Genomic DNA, 18004 nt, shown 5'->3' with positions numbered 1-18004 from the left:
AACACACAACCCGATTTCATTTTTATATTTCAGCAGCTGTTTTCTTCTTGAAATAGTGATTTTTGGGAGATAGTAGGGGGCTGGGGATTATTTTCTAAAGGGAAATACTTTCCTAGAATTATTGCTTAAAGAACATTTTATAAATCTGGAATCACATTGTGACCTTGCAAGATACTATTATACTACACTACTAAATTATGTCATACCTTAATAGTAAAGTAATTTTGGAAATCTCAGTAATGACTGGGGTTACTGAGTGAACAACTAGGGTTAACTGACATTCTTGGTGCTATTTATGATGTTGATTTGAAGCAATTTTTGGTAGATGGAGTGTCTGATAGGTTATATTTGTCAAGTTAACTATAAATTTTGTCCCTTAAAAATAATAAAAGTTTATAGATTATAAAAAGGAGAAATTATATTTCTGACGTTCTTTAGTTTTTATACTTTAGAATTGTCTCTCAAAAAGATTTAATTCTGTTCTTCAAGTATAATTAAAGTATATGGACAGTTGTGCTAGTCTTCCTGTCTATTTTTTTTTTTTTTAAGCATCTATGTGATTCCCTTCATGTTGAGTATCTACTATAATTTTAGTGTGGAGTGAGAGCTGATGGGCTATAAAAAAAGTGAAATACGTAGATTTTATTTTTCCTCCCAACATTATTCACTAGCTGGGAACATATACACACAAGAAAATTCAAATAATAGTATGAGGCTGCCCATGATTAATGGTCGCAAACACGAAGAATAACACTGTTATGTTGTGAATAGGAAAACACTCCTTAGTGTATAGCATTCATTTCTCAGATATTTATTGAGCACCTACTAGTATAGAGCGGTAAAGCATATTACATAACAGGCATTTAAATGTTTGTTGAATATTGCCAGTAAATAAGATAGGTACTATGTCTGCCCCCAGATTTCTCATAGTTTCATGGGGAAAAAAGAGCCATAGAAATGAATCATTACAACTTGTTGATAAAAGTGCTGATTTGTCGATGTTAGAGTGCTGTGCTGGCTGATCTGGGACAAGAAAGATGAATAGAATTAAATTAGAGGAAGACAGGATAGAGTGGGATGAGAGGGATTCCAGGCCAAAGCAGGGTTTGTAGTGATCAGTGGTAGTGTTTTATATGGAAGTTCTCACTCTAGGATCTGCTTCACAGCGTTCACCAACCCTGGGGAATTATATGCAGTGTTTTGCTCTTCCATGAATTTTTCAGGAGCAAGAGTCTATACTAACTTTTTAAAATTTTATGTATTTATTAGAGAGTGCGCACGCATGCCCACAAACGGGGAGGGGCAGGCTCTCCACTGAGCTGGGAGCTGGATGCATGGTTCCATTCCAGGACCCTGGGATCATGACCCAAGCCGAAGGCAGCCACTTAACCGATTCAGCCACCAAAGTGCCCCATTTTTTAAAAAAATATTATTATTATTAAGATTTTATTTATTTGAGAGAGAGGAGTCTATAATAACTTCCATTAGATTTACTTATACTGTAGAATCATGACCGCAAAATGATTGAGAACCAAGGGCTTAGTCCTTCAGTATAAGTCTGCTCTTGAGCCAACATAGTCCCAGGTGTCAGTCAGGTGGTAGAAGTGTCTTCCTCAGCAAAGACACACCCCTCCTCTCTTATTTCCTCCCATAACCTAAAGTACAAAACATCAGATGGAAATACTTGCTGTATTAGTCTTGGAACATCCATGTCTCTCTCACTCTCTCTGTCTCTCTCTCTGTGTTTGTGTGTATGTGAGAGAGAAAGAGAAATTGAGTGAAGTTTGTATTTTGCATCAGGTATAGTTGAAACTAGGGAGATTGAAGAGTGTAAAAATTGATAGTGATAGTTGCTGAATTCTCCTGTTTCTTGAGTGAAAAGAAACTTCATCCTCATACTTACCCATCTTTACATTTAACTGAGAAACTAATTCTCTGTTGGGTTGGGGGTCAGGGCCACAGTGCTGAGTGACTTCACTAATTTTGTCCCAACCTTCTCTGAGGTACTTGGTAACTTTGCTAACTCTCTGCTCTGTCACTGCTGAACATGACATTTGAGAATGGTTCCTCATGCAGAGATAAATCAGTTGCAAATCCAGTACTTATAAAACTGAGTAAAAATACTGCAGTTGACCCTTGAACAACATGGTTTGAACTCTACAGGTCCACCTACACCTGTATTTTTGGGGGGGAGGGGTAAATATAGTACAGTACTATAAATGTATTTCCTCTTCCTTATGCTTTTCTTAATATTTTCGTTTCTCTAGCTTGCTTTATTATTCTTATAATTTTGTATATATAATACACAGAACACAAAATCTGTATTAATCTCTTTATGCTATTGGTAAAGCTTCTGGTCAGCAATAGGGTATTAGTACTTAAGTTTTTGGGGATTCAAAAAGTTATACATAGATTTTCAACTGCATGGGGGTTGGAGCCCCTATAACCCTTGGAATGTTGAAGAGTCAGCTATACTTCACCCATAGCAATTTTGTGTTCGCGTGTTTCTCTTTCATTGTGTAGGAAATCACTGATCACATAGAAACTGATTAGCAGTTGAAAATCACTAAGTCATTTATGACTATCATTTGGAACCAGATAGTTTCAGGTTCAAGGGTCAGTAGTTTCCATGGCTGTTTTGTGTATTAGTGATAATAACCTTTTTTTGACATTGCCTGACAAAGAAGTAGGATCTGTAGTGGGAACTCCAGGAGATTTGTTAGTGCAGAGAGTCAGACTCTTAGGATTTTCATTAGCTTTTTGCCTTTTGCCTTTGTACTTGAGTGGTCTTGGCTATGTGCTGCTCCTTTATCTTCAACCCCTTGTTTGTACTGGAATGAAATCAACAAATAGAATTTGTGGCTTTTAGTTCATAGAAGGGCAAGAGTTTTGAAACAAGCTTTACACTTTGACTTCTTTAGTCAGAGATATTTTATCTGTTTTTCTTTTATATTATACTACCTAAAGCCTTGTTTTTTCTGTCTGTAAACTGTAAATTCATGTTGTTTTTTCTGTTACTGAATAAATGATTCTTTTGAATTCTGACCTTCAAGACATATATGAGAGTATGAATACTTTATTTAAAATGGTATTTATTAAGTGAGGATGTGTGGCAGTAGAAGACCACGTTTAGTGTTTGATGTGATTTTGTACCTGTTACATGCCCCATTACTTTCATGCTAAGCATTATCGATTTTTAAGAACACCTTCAACTTCATAACAGCTCTTAGAGAATAAAGAAACATTAAATAGGCTCATCGATTCCAGGCTGTATCTGGACTTCGAAAATGAGGAAAGAATTGTAGAAATGTGACAGCATGAGAGTCAGTATATGGTAATAGTTAAATGTTCTAGCCTTGTGATCAGATATATACCTGGGCTTACTCCCTAGTCTGTTGTCAGTTAGTTGTGTGACCTTCTGTAGGTGACATTCTCACCGTGCCTTAGCTTCTTCATGTATAAAATTTGGCAGGTAGCATCTATCTCATAATAGATTTTACAGTAATTAAATGCTATATTGCACCTGGTAATCAAATGTGGTAGGTGGTGGTAGTAGTGATTCTGTTGGTAGTTATTGGTAGTATTATTGGAGGAAGGAATCTGTTACCATACACTGGAGTCTTTCAGTGGAGATGTCTTTACATCCATCCATCCTGCCTGCCTGCCTGCCTGCCTGATGAATACAGTTAAGGCTCGGAGCTAGGGTATAACTGTGGAGATACTTTTTCAGTTTTGCTTCTTGAGAGTACTTCCACCTTACTGGGTATTCCACATTTCCTATTCTAACTTTAATGGAGTCACGTCTTTAACCCTAAAAGCAAGTTAATTTATAATCTCGGGAAAACAGATTGGGTTGCTTTAAAAATGATTTTCTACATTGTGAACAAGGAGGATTGTTGTAGAAATTCATTTTCAAAATAAAAGCAGTTGAAGCCAGTGATTTTTTGGTGCATTGGTGCGCCAAATTGGCTCTGCCCACAGGGAGTTACACTGTGGCCAGCAGAAACCATTGCCATTTACTAGCCCATCTAACCTGTAGTGAGTTGGGTGAAGGCTTGAATTGTCCCCATCCTCCTTGATGGTGTGGAAATTACAGAGGCAAAAGCCAGGTGCAGAATTGCCTGAATATTGAATAAAGAATTGCTATATAGCTCTTTTACTGGTGGATAGAAGAATTACATCCAACTTTCTGACAGCTTTTCTTACAAAATATGTGTCATTTCATTCAATAATGTTAGGGATTACTTTATTTCATCAACTTCAAAATGTACATTTTTTCCCACATTTTTATATTTTTAAAATCAGGGATACTCCTTACAAATGATGGCATCTCGGAATTGGCCAGATGGCAGTTAGGATATAGCTGTCGTCTGCCTGCACACGAGTGAACTTGGTCATAGCTGTCTATATTGTTGTCACTTCAATTGAATTGTGTGCATTTTTGGTATTATATGAGTTGAGTTCAATTGCCATTTAACATGTCTTCGGAAAGATTACCCTATAATTTGACATTGAAACACAATGTACATAATACAGCATGGAAACAGAAGTGAGGCACAACTTAGATACAGGGGAAGCCGATAATCGCCGTTGAAGAAATGGCTGCAGTTCCTTGTTTCCTGCAAAGTCGTAGCCATGTGCTTCACCACACCTATAAAAGAAAATACCTAAGCAGAAGAGGCTCTGCAGTGCTTCTGTTTCTGAGGTCTCTGCAAAAGCATTGCATATCACATGCCAAGCCAGAAAGCCAGCATTACAACTTGTGAAATGAGCATCAGTGGCTAGGAAGATACCTCTGAGGTACTCTTAAGGAATGCTGACCGTATCCCCAACATTCTTGATGACTCAAGAATTGAAATAATGCAAAAATGTGTTTGGATTTGAAGTAATTCAGAAGTTTAAGACAATTCAGGACTATATCCGCCAATTGTGCATAATTTTTTCCATGTGCAAGAATAATGCGTAATAAAAATTTACACCCGAAGTCAGAAAATTCTTTCAGCATTTTATAATATAAAAATTTAAAGTGGTAAGAAAACATTTTGACAGTTTAATTAGTGATGTTTTTATTTTCAATAGCATATCTCATCTGCGATTATTTGATTCAGTGACTTTGTTATTGAAACTATAAATATAATTCTTGGTGTAATTATTGTAGGTGCCTAATGGATAAGAACTTTGTTAGGATTGGGAAGTGGTTTGTCCGACCCTATGAAAAGGATGAAAAACCAGTCAACAAAAGGTGAGTCTTATGCTTTTAGTTTTCGTTCCTTTTGCTTGACCACAACTGTATTTTGGGAAGAGGTGGGTGGGGGAAGCAGCTTATTTATTTATCTTTTAATAATCTTAGTAATTTAGATGTCTTAAAATAGATTGCTGGATCACATTTTATTAAATATTCTATGATTAAATTTTTGTGGAATATTGGAAATTGGACTAGAAAGATTATCAATAAGCCATGTCTAAGTCCCTTCTTACCACACTATTTGGAATTAAAATATTCTATTTTGTTATTTTCATTGTCCCTTTTATCTTTCTTTCTTAAAGTGTTATGTGGCATAACATTAAAAACAGTCAACTGAATTCAAATGGTGATAATTTTTATAGAATTGATTGATGCCCCTTAAAAGTCAGTGAATACTTCTTTGAGAATTCTTAAACCAGGACTGTGAATTACTTTTCTAAATAATCCTTAACTTTTAAACATCATTTATTGTATGCTTGGCTTTAAAGGCAGTCCTTTATACTAAACAAGCATGGAATTTTAGATCAATCAAACCAGGATCAAAAACCAGAGCCTTCAAAGCCAAATATTTACTCTACTTACCTCTGAACACAGCATAGACTTAATTGGAGTCATAAGTTGATGGGTGATTATTTCATTTCTGAAGAGGAGTGCACACAATCTCAATTCTGTTTTACTGTGTGTGAATTTGCCCCAAGCTAAGGATTCCAGCTCCTGGCTGCAGATAAGAGCTCTTGATGCCTTACATGGTAGCCATAAGGTTAGATTGTTTTAGGTAGTTTGCCACAATTTTGGCTGGCAGCTCCTGCCTCTTTTGGAACCTTTACTTTCTTAACTTTCTTGTGCCTACTGGGGATTTAATTAGCAGTAGCAGCCTTCTCTCCCAACTTGTATGTCTTAAAGCTTTGATGAAATGGTTGTGGAATCTCATTAACCAAGCCTAATTTATGAAAATCGGGATTTCCTTTTTCAAATCAGGTAAGTTAGGGACTGGCATTTAAACAATTTTTTTTTTTTTTTTTTTTTGCCAAATCACCATGAACTTCTTTAAAATATTTTCCCTTTTTTTAGTACGTTTCAAGTCCTTTAGGATTTATAAAAAAAAGTTTGTTGTTTTTTTTTTAAAAGATTTTATTTATTTATTTGTCAGATATATAGAGAGCGAGCAGAAGCAGGGGGAGCGTCAGGTAGAGAGAGAAGCAGGCAAAGGGAGAAGCAGGCTCCTGCTGAGCAAGGAGCCTGATGCAGGACTTGATCCCAGAGCCAGAGGCAGAAACTTAACCGACTGAGCCACCCAGGTGTTTCCCCCCAAAAATGTGTTTAAATAGGAAGTAGGTGTTATGTATAACAAAGTTTGCCTGAAAAGGATAATAAAACTTTTAAAGAGTACTGATGTGTATGGGTGTGTAAAAGTGTGGTTTTGTTGACAGATGCTTTGATGGACAGGAATTTTTTTCCTTTATTTATGTTGATTTGGTCTAAGTAATGCATTTGTTCCATGGACATAATTAATCTTAGTGTTTCCTTAAATTTACAGAAGATGTAGATTTTCTGTTAACTCGTTTGGGGTTCAGGTGGGCTGAACTGGTGTTTCAGGTTTGGGCTTTTATGTTGGTAAGTGAATGGTTACATATGGAGTTGCTTTGGCACAGTAGTCTTTACCATTCATTCCTGTGCGCCTCTCCATGCTCTGTGTGTGTGCTTACAGCTGGTCGCTGATGGTGAACTTAACAGAGCCAGTCCTAAAACTTTTGAAGACTAGGTATAGGTACTTGTATGATGATTTCACAGTAATGTGGGGATGAAGGGGAAATGTGGAAATAAAATAGGGATTGAAAGAGTAGTGGTTAGTATTTTAATGGTAAAAACTAATGTTTGAAGTCAAATGTAGTTACCAAATCTATTTTATATAACCTCTATTTATCTTGCACTGGGATTTACATCCCAGAAGTCTTCCTAACTTTAGCAAACCAGATGTAAATAATACATGTAGTATATTTAGATATTTGATGTGTAACTAGGAGCCTATTGATTTCTGAGCAATGTAATTGAATTATTTCATTATTTTTAGATTTTATCCTCATGGTTGAATGTAGCACTTCATTTTATTGTAGTGCAGAAATGTTAATGATCTTGAAAAAACTATTTTAGGAGGTATTGTTAACAGTTGACAAATTTTTAAACCAAACATTCGATTTTAAAAGTTGGCATTTGGGGCGCCTGGGTGGCTCAGTCGTTGAGCGTCTGCCTTCGGCTTGGGTCATGATCCCAGGGTCATGGGATCAAGCCCTGCATCGGGCTCCCTGCTCAGCGGGAGGCCTGCTTCTCCCTCTCCCACTCCTCCTGCTTGTGTTCCCTCTCTCGCTGTCTGTCAGATAAATAAATAAAATCTTTAAAAAAAAAAAAACTTATTAAAAGTTGGCATTTGCTGGGGTGCCTGGGTAGCTCAGATGGTTAAGTGTCTGCCTTCGGCTCAGGCGATGATCTCCTGGTCCTGGGATGGGATGGAGCCCTGCATTGGCGCTTCAGGCTCCCTGCTCACTGCCTCCACCCCCCTGCCCCCATGGCTGCTCTCTCTCTCAAATGAATAAATAAAATCTTTTTAAAAAGTTGGCATTTGCTGTAATAAAACTTTGTTTAGGCACAGTGTTTTTTTTCCACTTTTATTCTCTGAATGGAAAATAGAGCCTCTTGTTGGATGCTGAAACAGGATTTTAGTGGTCAAGTCATTTTGGATGGACAGAGTGATGCTGTAGAGGAGGACATTTAGATTTAGAAGATTAGGGATAACATCCCATGCCTCTCTTTAGAAGTTATATAAGCTTTTGGACAAGTTGTTTAGTTTTTCTGAGCTGAACTTTGTTTAACTGAGTTGATGATAGTAATTACTACCTTAAAGGGTTATTGTGAAGATTAAATGAGGTAATTTATGTGGCTACTTATACTTTAATTGAGAAAAAGCAAAAGTGCTAAACAACTTTTATGTACAAATTTGCATTTTTCGGTATGCTCTTATTTGATGCCATTAGATACAAATAAGAGAAATATACTTTAAAGAATAGTATTCTGGGGCGCCTGGGTGGCTCAGTTGGTTGAGCGGCTGCCTTCGGCTCAGGTCATGATCCCAGAGTCCTGGGATCAAGCCCCGCATCGGGCTCCCTGCTCAGCAGGGGGCCTGCGTCTCCTTCTCCCACTCCCCCTGCTTGTGTTCCCTCTCACTGTCTCTCTCTCTGTCAAATAAATAAGTAAAAATCTTTACATTAAAAAATTTTTAAAGTGTAAAATTAAGTAGGTCTAGCACATCGATACTTTTGTTCAATAGAATAAAAATGTTTTAACACAGTATATTTTATGTAGCTAAAATAATTCTAATAGTGTTGACAAATTAATATATTGATGAATAGGTTTCACTATTGGATTAACAGCATATGATTTCCTGAGCTATAATTTCTCTCTGTATTGATAGCAAAACTAAATCATTTGTTGGTGGACTCTAAAAGAGTTCTTAATGTTTGATATGATATGATGGTCAGGATAATTTTACAAACAATTTATTTTAGAAAAATACATTTTATTTTAGAAAAATATATATAAATTTGAACGGGCAGGTCCAAGAGATAAAAGGAATTTATTCATGTTGTCTTTTTCTTTCTTTTTTTTTTAAAAGATTTTATTTATTTGACAGAAGAGAAGAGAGCTTGTGTGTGAGCACACAAGCAGGGGGAGTGGGAGAAGGAGAGGCAGGCTCCCGTGCTGATCAGGGAGCCCGATGTGGGGCTCAATCTGAGAACCCTGGGATCATGACCTGAGCCAAAGGCAGACGCTTAACAACTGAGCCAGGCGCCCCAATATTGTCTTTTTCTTTATGGTGACACATCTTTTGTTACTCAAATCCTTAGGAATATAATAAGTAGGAAAGAAAACTTTGGCTTTCTCTTAAAGAGTTGTGACAACTAACATCAAACAAACAAAGTTTCTGGGTTTCTAAAGTATGTTGAACTTGAAAAAACTTTTCCTTCCAGGATATGCTTAAAAACAAACCAGTGAAAGGGCGCCTGGGTGGCTCAGTTGGTTAAGCATCAGCCTTCGGCTCAGTCCTGATCTCAGGGTCCTGGGTTCGAGGTCTGAGTTGGGCTCCCTGCTCAGTGGGAGTCTGCTTCTCCCTTTCCCTCTGCCCCTCCTCCCCCCCGCTTGTGTACTCTCTCTCTCAAATAAATAAAAATCTTAAAAAAAAAAAAACCAAACAAACAGTGAGAAGTTGTATTCCTTTAAAATAATTTAGAACTTATTCATGGAGATTCTATTTAGTCTTAGTGTTAGCCCATATTTGATTACTTCAGAATTTGAAGTTTATACACTTTATTTTTTGAATGCTAATTTTAGTAAAATAATTGATAGCTCCCAGTAACAGTTTGGACCTTTGATTTTTTTCTGTTATCAGGTGTACAGGAATTGAATTAACACAAATAGATACTTGCTAGTGCATTTTCTGAATTGATCAGCTGTTTCTTCCTCATGGGCAAACCTACCTGCTCTTGGATGATACTACAAATAGCCTTATATACTTTTTTTTTTAAAAGATTTTATTTATTTATTTGAGAGAGAGAGAATGAGAGAGAGCATGAGAGAGAGGAGGGTCAGAGGGAGAAGCAGACTCCCTGCTGAGCAGGGAGCCCGATGCGGGACTCGATCCTGGGACTCCAGGATCATGACCTGAGCCGAAGGCAGTCGCTTAACCGACTGAGCCACCCAGGCGCCCAATAGCCTTATATACTTTTAAATATTCTAATTACTTTTGTATGTGCTGCTAGCAGATACGCGTGTGTGGCAGCTCACACACAATTGGAAGTATGTAATTTTGACTGCTTTTGTGTTGTTTCGTTTGGGTATTTTTTCTACTTTAAAACCAGAGATTACTTTTTTAATTTCTTTTTTATGTTTTCACAATACCTCACCTATATATTCAAGAATTGCCCTTACCTTTTGGTTTTAATAGCAAAAAAATGGATTTTATATAACAAGACGAAGTGCTTTGATGTAGGAGAATATTTAAAGCACTTTAAAGCTTCCCTGCCCTCTCTTTCCTCACCACTACCTTCCCTGCCTCCCTTTTTACTTCTCAGGCATCTTCCCGTCCTCCTCTTTCCTGTACTTTTCTTACGGTGGCCCAGTTATCTGTGTTTCCATCTAGAGGTGCACAGATGAAAAGGCAGGGAAAGGAATCCCTCATCTAGAGTGTAAGCAGACATGTAAATAGGTGCTTTCAATGTGAAAGGTTAAAGGGAATCTCTTCTTAGTGTTCAGAAAAATACCATTGGTGATCATTTTTTTCAGTTTTTATCATAAATTTACTTTTTACAGGTGGTGCCTTTTGCCACATATCTGGTAATGAGGGCTGGCTGATGGGAAATCCATAAAAGAATATTAATGGAACAATTTGGACTTATCTAAGCACGCATCACAGTTTCACAGCCCTTTTTGTTTTTTTTTTTGATCTATAAAACGTAGTCATTTTCTGGTGGTTTATCTGATAAGATACAGCAGAAGATACTGTGTATTTTGTCACTTGAGTATATTTGAGAATTGTGTGCAAAGTGAGAAGAGGGATGCGGTTAGAGTCTTGAGGAGCGTTGGCATTTGCGGGTGGGTAGAGAAAGGAATACATAAGGAGACTAAGAAAGGTAAATGAGAAATGAGAGCCAGGAGGGTTGGTGTCACCAAAACCATGGATTTTTGAAGTTTCATGATTTGCTGTGTCTGCCATGTAGGCCCTGTAAAATATATACTAAAAGGATGGATAGCTTTGGCAGTTATGTAGGCAGGGTGACTGTACCTTGAGTGGTTTCAGTGCAGTGAATTTGCGGTTTCAGCGGTTTGAGTTATAAATGGGGGTTGAAATGAAGATAATGAATGGAGGGTTCTTGCTATATTGGCTACGGCTAGCTGTGAAGGGAGAAACTGCTGCATCTAGGAAGGGAGGAGAGAAGCATTTAACAAGAGCCTATGATAAAACTCAGTGATACTCTCTGTGGTTTTAAAAAGTGTCTTTCATGTACCACACACTCTGTGTTGTTCACAAACATTATGCAGAGAAGGATGTTAAATTGAAAGACCAGTTCAACCAGAGGTGATGGTAGCTAACTCTGTGCTGTCCAGTTAGCTCTTTTACTTTTTCTTTCTTTCCTTTTTCCTTAACAACCAAAACAGAATTATCACCATTTTAAATTTTTTAATTCTATTAGTGCTCTAAAGGAGAATACAATCAAAACTTAAATCCTCAACATTAATAATTGATTTTCATAGTTTAAAATAAACTATGTTTCAGTATATATTGCCTACTTTCAAGAAGGATTTTAAACACCTTACAGGAAAATATATACTTTGTTCTTTAATGTACTAGAGAGGTTGGATGAATATTGTTGTTGTAATTCCCTTTTTCATTCCTGCTAGTGGATTGAAACTAAGCTGGAAACAAAGCTCTCCTTGTTCACTAGACCATCTATCCAGAAATATGGATGATCTTCCATTAACTATTTGACCGTGTGGGACTCAGTTTTAGCAATGTTTTTTCCAAAAGGCCTTTCAGTTTTCAGATTCTCTGATTTTAGGAAAACTGTAGAACCTAGGCATGCCCCAAATTAGTCAGTTTGCCTGCCTGCCTATCTGTCTACATATCTGTCTTTCCTTCTTTCTTTCCCTGTGTGTATGTATGTGTATGTGCATGTATGTGTGTGTATGTATATATGTATGTGTGTGTGTGTTTTTCCTTCTTCCTTTCTCTACCACCAGGGGCATATTATTTTGGATGTGTTTGGTTTAAGCAGAAAGTGACTCCTCTATTTACCAATCCAAGGGATTTGATATTGCTCTTTCACTGTATCTGAACATTTTAAGGACCTATTTGGACGGGGTGCTGGGTGGTTGTTAACTTCAGCAATGCTGTTCATGATCAGATTAGGAAGAGGGGAGAGGAAATTTTAGGTACCAAGGGGGAGTTAATTTTTTTCATTTATTTTTATTTATTTTTAAAGATTTTGTTTTTATTTATTTGACAGAGAGAGACACAGTGAGAGAGGGAACACAAGCAGGGGGAGTGGGAGAGGGAGAAGCAGGCTTCCCGCGGAGCAGGGAGCCCAATGCGGGGCTGGATCCCAGGACCCTGGGATCATGACCTGAGCCGAAGGCAGATGCTTAACGGCTGAGCCACCCAGGCGCCACCAAGGGGGAGTTAATTTGAGCTGTTTTTAGTTTTATAACATACCTGACCACCTATTTTACCTTTGTTTAAGATGTCCTAGCTAAATGCCACTTCCTTTGTTAGAATAAAAAGTCAACTGAAGGGTCAGGACATGAATGGATGGAGGTTCAAATGATTAACCTTTTGGCAGCATGAAGGAGGTATGTTCAATTTGTTCCTACCTCTGGCCTCGTTTAGGAAGTTATTTATAGTAAGTTTCTCTCCATATAAACTTCAGTGAATCTAAGCACTATAGAAGTATATTGTGGTATGTCAAATAGCTAAATCTTGTAGATTAATGAAAGTGATTATTCTGGAAATAAGCTGCATTTTATTTTTTTATTTTTTTTAAAGATTTATTTGTCAGAGAGAAAAAGAGAGAGAGAAAGCACAAGCAGGGGGAGCAGCGTAAGCTACATTCTAAATTGAATGCTTGTGTATCTCCTGCTTCATAAAATAGCTTAATTTAAGTTACCTTGATGAAGTGTCTTAGAGTTTAGAAAAAGTGTAAAATATATGTGCCTGGAAGGTCATTTCCACTCGTAACTTCTTATAACGTATCTATAGCATGTGGGAAATTTCTATGGCAAGTTAAAAACAGACATGTCTAAGGGAGGTGAATGCTCCCGCTTTTATTATAATACTATTTTTAAAAAATTTACACATCTGTATGTTTCTGTTCTTATTTATAAAATGACTTTGTAGGCTGCCCATGAAGGAGATGGGGGGGGACATTTCTTAATTTTAAGTTGGAAAGTTGAGCCACACTAAGTGTAAATTAGTTCTCCAGGTGGCTCAAAAATATGAGAATCCTGATAATTATAATTTCTTGTTGTAGTCTACCATATATCTCTGGTACCTAGATTTTTCTAAAAGGTATAATAACCATTGGTTTTCTAATATCAGATTATCTAGAAGATCTCATGCTTTTCACCTCCATTTTGTCTTTAATATAATTATAGTCAAGATTTAGTGAAAATCATTGTAGCATGGGCACAAGACAGATTTTGAAAGAAGCACTAAGAATAAAAATAATTGGCGAATGTATATTTTATTTTCGATATGGTAATTTTCAGTTCTGCAGTTTCCACTGGATCTCTTTTCTTGCTTCCACTTACCAGCTGAGATTTCCCATTTTGTTAATTCACTATGAGCGCATTTTCCTTTATGTCTGTAAGCATAATTAAAATAATTACTGTAAAATCTTGGGTACTGGGGTGCCTGGGTGGCTCAGTCAGTTAAGCGGCTGCCTTCAGCTCAGGTCATGATCTCAGGCTCCTGAGATCGAGCCGTGAATTGGGCTCCCTGCTCAGCGGAGAGTCTGCTCCTCCCTCTCCCTCTGTGCTCTCTCTCCCTCTCCCTCTCTCTCTCTCTCTTTCAAATAAATAAATAAAATCTTAAAAAAAAAAAATCTTGGGTGCTAAATACAATATCTGGATTATATCCATTGGTTATGTTTTGTCTTCAGTATGGGTTAGATTTTGCTATGTCTTCATCTGTTGAATAATTTTGAATGATATTTTGGGCATTGTAAGTAATATAAGGACTCTGGATTCTGTTTTATTTCTCTGAAGAATGTTGATTTAGTTTAGTTTTTCTGATTTGTTTTAAAACAATAAACTTTATCTGAACTGAGACTCCACTTACTAATTTACACTTAGTGTGGCTCAACTTTCCAACTTAAAATTAAGAAATGTCCCCCCCATCTCCTTCATGGGCAGCCTACAAAGTCATTTTATAAATAAAAACAGAAACATACAGATGTGTAAATTTTTTAAAAATAGTATTATAATAAAAGCAGGAGCATTCATCTCCCTTAGACATGTCTGTTTTTAACTTGCCATAGAAATTTCCCACATGCTATAGATACGTTATGAGAAGTTACGAGTGGAAATGACCTTCCAGGCAAATATATTTTACACTTTTTCTAAACTCTAAGACCTCCTGTCTCACCTGTGGTGGGTAGCAGTTGAAATCTTTTTTTCTTCTTTTAATGTAAGGTTTCTCAACCTCAGCATTGTTGACATTATGGGCCAGATGGTTGTTGTGGATACTGTCCTCTGCACGGGAGGATGCCTTAACAACATCCCTGGCCTCTGCCTGCACAATGCCAGTAGCGCTTTCCTCCTTCAGTGGTGACAACCCAGAATGTCTCCAGATGTTGCTGGATGTCCCTTGGAAGGCCAAGTTGCCCCTGGTTGAGAAACCACTGTTTCAGTCTTAGCTGCACACAATTTCGGGGGTCTACCAGAGATGTGGTCAGAATTTTATCTTGACTGTCTTCTTCATTCCTTTCTCAGTTTCTAGCTGCTTGGTCTCTGAACTCAGTCCTCTGGTTCTTCAAAGCCAGTAGGATTGGAGGTGGAATTTGTATGAGTTTCAGTCACTCCATGTGGTTCAGTCTGCACTCTTGTTGAAAACTTTTTTTTTTTTTAAAAAGGAAAGCTCACACAGTGCCATTACTTCTTTTCAAGTGTAGACTCTTGTCCCCTCTCTAAGTTCTTGCCTTCATTTAGTAACTTTATTTTTAGCAGATTTTAATTATTTTCTTCACAAGTTTGGTTATTATTTCTTGCAGAGAGAGATGTGTTGGTTTGGAAGGAGCTACCTTGTTACTACCTGAAATGGAACCTAATGAATATTTTAGGGCAAAAAACTTCACAGTCCTTTGTTACCCTGCTGTTATTTGTGCTTCACTTAGATTTGCATTGTTTTTCTATTAAAAATTGGATGGCTTAGCATCTGGGCCTGAATTACCTTGTAGGAGACTTTGATTTAAAATTTTTAATTAATTAGTGAAATGACACCTATTTTCTGGGTGATTCCAATATTTGATTTATTAATTTTATTAATTAATGGCTTTTGTGTTATGCACCATTTTAAAAATATTAATGTTTCTAGTCTCTTCCCCCAAATTTATGCGCACTAAACATCTTTTTAAAAATGTAAAGGCATGAACGGTCTTTATTATTTCTTTTCTAAGCTGACATTTATATAAAGCCTTGTCCCAAGTCACTTTTAAAACTTTACAGAAATGTTCCTAAATAATCCTTGTTTAATTTCCTTTAGGGAAAAACGTAGGATGAGAAATGGGACAGGACAGTAAGAGAAAGGAAGGTCCAGGAGGTTACCACATAAAGGGCCAACTGGGTCCTTTCTTTGAAAGGTGTGATGAGTGCTCCTCTCAGTAAAATGTTGTGACTGTGGCATTCTGTGTAGGATGTTGGCAGCAGTGGGAAAGCATCACAGATTAGAGTTAGATTTCAGGACATTTCTCTTTCACCTTTAGACAAGAGTGTTCATTTCTTAAAAGAAGGTTAAGGATACTGTTTGAAATTGTTGCTTTTTTTAAAAAATTTTTTATTGTTATGTTAATCCCCATACATTACATCATTAGATTTAGATGTAGTGTTCCATGATTCATTGTTTGTGCATAACACCCAGTGCTCCATGCAGAACGTGCCCTCCTCAATACCCATCACCAGGCTAACCCAATGAAATTGTTGCTTTTGTTTGATTTTATGTAATTTTCTTCCTCACATCTTCTCTTCATCATTTTAATGAAACATAATTAAAAATGTTAAGATTACATAAGCAAATTTCACTCTCCTTAAAACAACTGAGCCTAGGTTTGCCTTTTTTTTTGGTAGAATGGAAATTGTTTTTAAGATTGTTTAAGACTGAGTAAGATAATAAAGTGGCTGGCACAGAACCTAGTGTGTGGCTGTTTTTATTTTTGTTTTTTTTAGGTTTTATTTATTAGAGAGCGAGTGAGAGTGGGGGAATGAGCAGAGAGAGGGGGACAAGCTGACTGTTCACTGAGTGCGGAGCCTGATGCGGGGCTTGATTCCACGACCCTGAGATCATGACCTGAGCCGAAATCAAGAGTCTGACACTTAACCAACTAAGCCACCCAGGTGCCCTGTGGCTGTCGTTTTAATGGTGGTTGGTTGCCACTAGTGATGGAAGAGGTGGTAGTAATTATTTAGAAAAAAGCTAAGGATAAATACAATTTTTTATGTTTCTCGTAGTTTCTTGTATGAGAGGAAGATTGCTATTCAAATATTTTTTATATATGTGATTTGCATTAAATGAATTAAGTATTTCTACTATAAGCCTTTTTATATAATGGCCACAAGCTCTATAAGAAATGGCATATTATATATTGATTCTACCCCTAAAATATTAATATGAGCTATTTCTCTGTTTTTAAATAACTTTGTTTTACTTCATGTTTTGAGGTCTGATTGAAATCATCTCCATTCTGGTATGAGTTTTGAAACATGATATTTATTTGCATTGCATTCTGTTGCTGACCTTTTATATAAAGGAATTAAAGGGGAAAAATGGAGAGTATCTAATGTACTTTATAGTCATTTGGCTTACCTCTTTGGTGTATTTGGAGTGTTCAAGAATATTATAAAAATAAAACTTAATATTATTAAGTGTGGTTCTTAGAAAGTATTAAATGTGTATCTGAGAACCCATCAGTCGAGTGTGATAATATATATTTCATTTAGAGTTTTATTAATAGTTGTGTACGATTGAAGCATTATAGCTTCATATTTATGGCTAAAGAGTTTGGAAAGCTCTGGGTGCTAAGATGCACCCAGAGACTCCTTCTTGTCCTCCTGTTGGGTCTGTTGTTAGTCTTCTGCCTGTCTGGGTCTTTGACTTCAAGTTTCTCCTGCTTCTAATCACTCTGACCTGTATAGACTTTTTTCTTTTCCTTTCTTTTCTTTAAATACATATTTTAAATTTTTATTTAAATTTCAGTTCCTGTACAGACTTTTGTCAGATTACTCTTGGTGAGGTACTCTCCCACATAAGAACACCATGTGGTGACAGCTATGTTTTGGATGTTACCCATACTTTATCTGGCATCCCTGCTCCCCAGTAGAAGCCTTTTTGTCCAGCCACAGTTGCCCTTCACAATTCCTACCATTGGCTAAACTCCTTTTCTCTTTGTGCATGTTTCCCCCCCCCCCCCCCAACCTTTCTGTCTCCCTGGCATCAAGTTAACTTTGATCTCTCTTCTTTGAGCTGCTCCCCTGAGGCAACTTTTCTAGCTGTTTTTTCCCTGGCATTTTACCTCTGCATTTATCAAGAGTATGTTTTTACTTCTGTTCTTATTTATTTTGTTTTGTTTTGTTTTTAAAAATTTTTGTTCTTCACTTGAATTTGTAAGATGAGAATTTAATCTCCTTCATTTTTTCGCTATTCCTATATCATTCCATCACTGACTCCTTAGAACAGTCATACTTGTTTTGGTGTCCAGTGTGCATCATTTTTTTTCCTTTTATTCTACTAGACATCTGTTACAATTTCTAGTACAAAGAATATTACAGGTTTTGTTGAACTGAATGGAATACACTTTTTTGTTATAAATCTATTTAATTTGCCCTAGGGCATCTTAAAAGTCATCTAACATAAAACAAAATGTTGAGTTAAGTCCCTAAAAAAAAAAAAGATTCCCTTTACCCCATTCTTAAGAGATGATTGTTTAGGTGCGCTTGGGTGGC

The 18004-nt window shown here is 36.8% G+C and overlaps 1 protein-coding gene across 2 annotated transcripts in view; it reads left to right on the top strand.

Annotated features, from left to right (window-relative positions):
* MED13L (mediator complex subunit 13L) overlaps positions 1-18004 on the top strand; it is a 308077-nt gene that overhangs the window by 164984 nt on the left and 125089 nt on the right. For both annotated transcript variants that reach the window (XM_045887569.3, XM_064578438.1), the window contains one exon: positions 5159-5242. In XM_045887569.3, the coding sequence (XP_045743525.1) occupies positions 5159-5242 (84 nt within the window). The remainder of the gene's footprint in view (positions 1-5158; positions 5243-18004) is intronic.

This window comes from Mirounga angustirostris, unplaced genomic scaffold (genome assembly GCF_029215605.1).
Source record: "Mirounga angustirostris isolate CCGP_5_RB_7025 unplaced genomic scaffold, mMirAng1.0.hap1 SCAF_14, whole genome shotgun sequence".
In the NCBI taxonomy this organism is placed as follows: domain Eukaryota; kingdom Metazoa; phylum Chordata; class Mammalia; order Carnivora; family Phocidae; genus Mirounga; species Mirounga angustirostris.
Note: the sequence above shows the minus strand (reverse complement) of the source record. Positions and strands in the feature narration are given on the sequence as shown.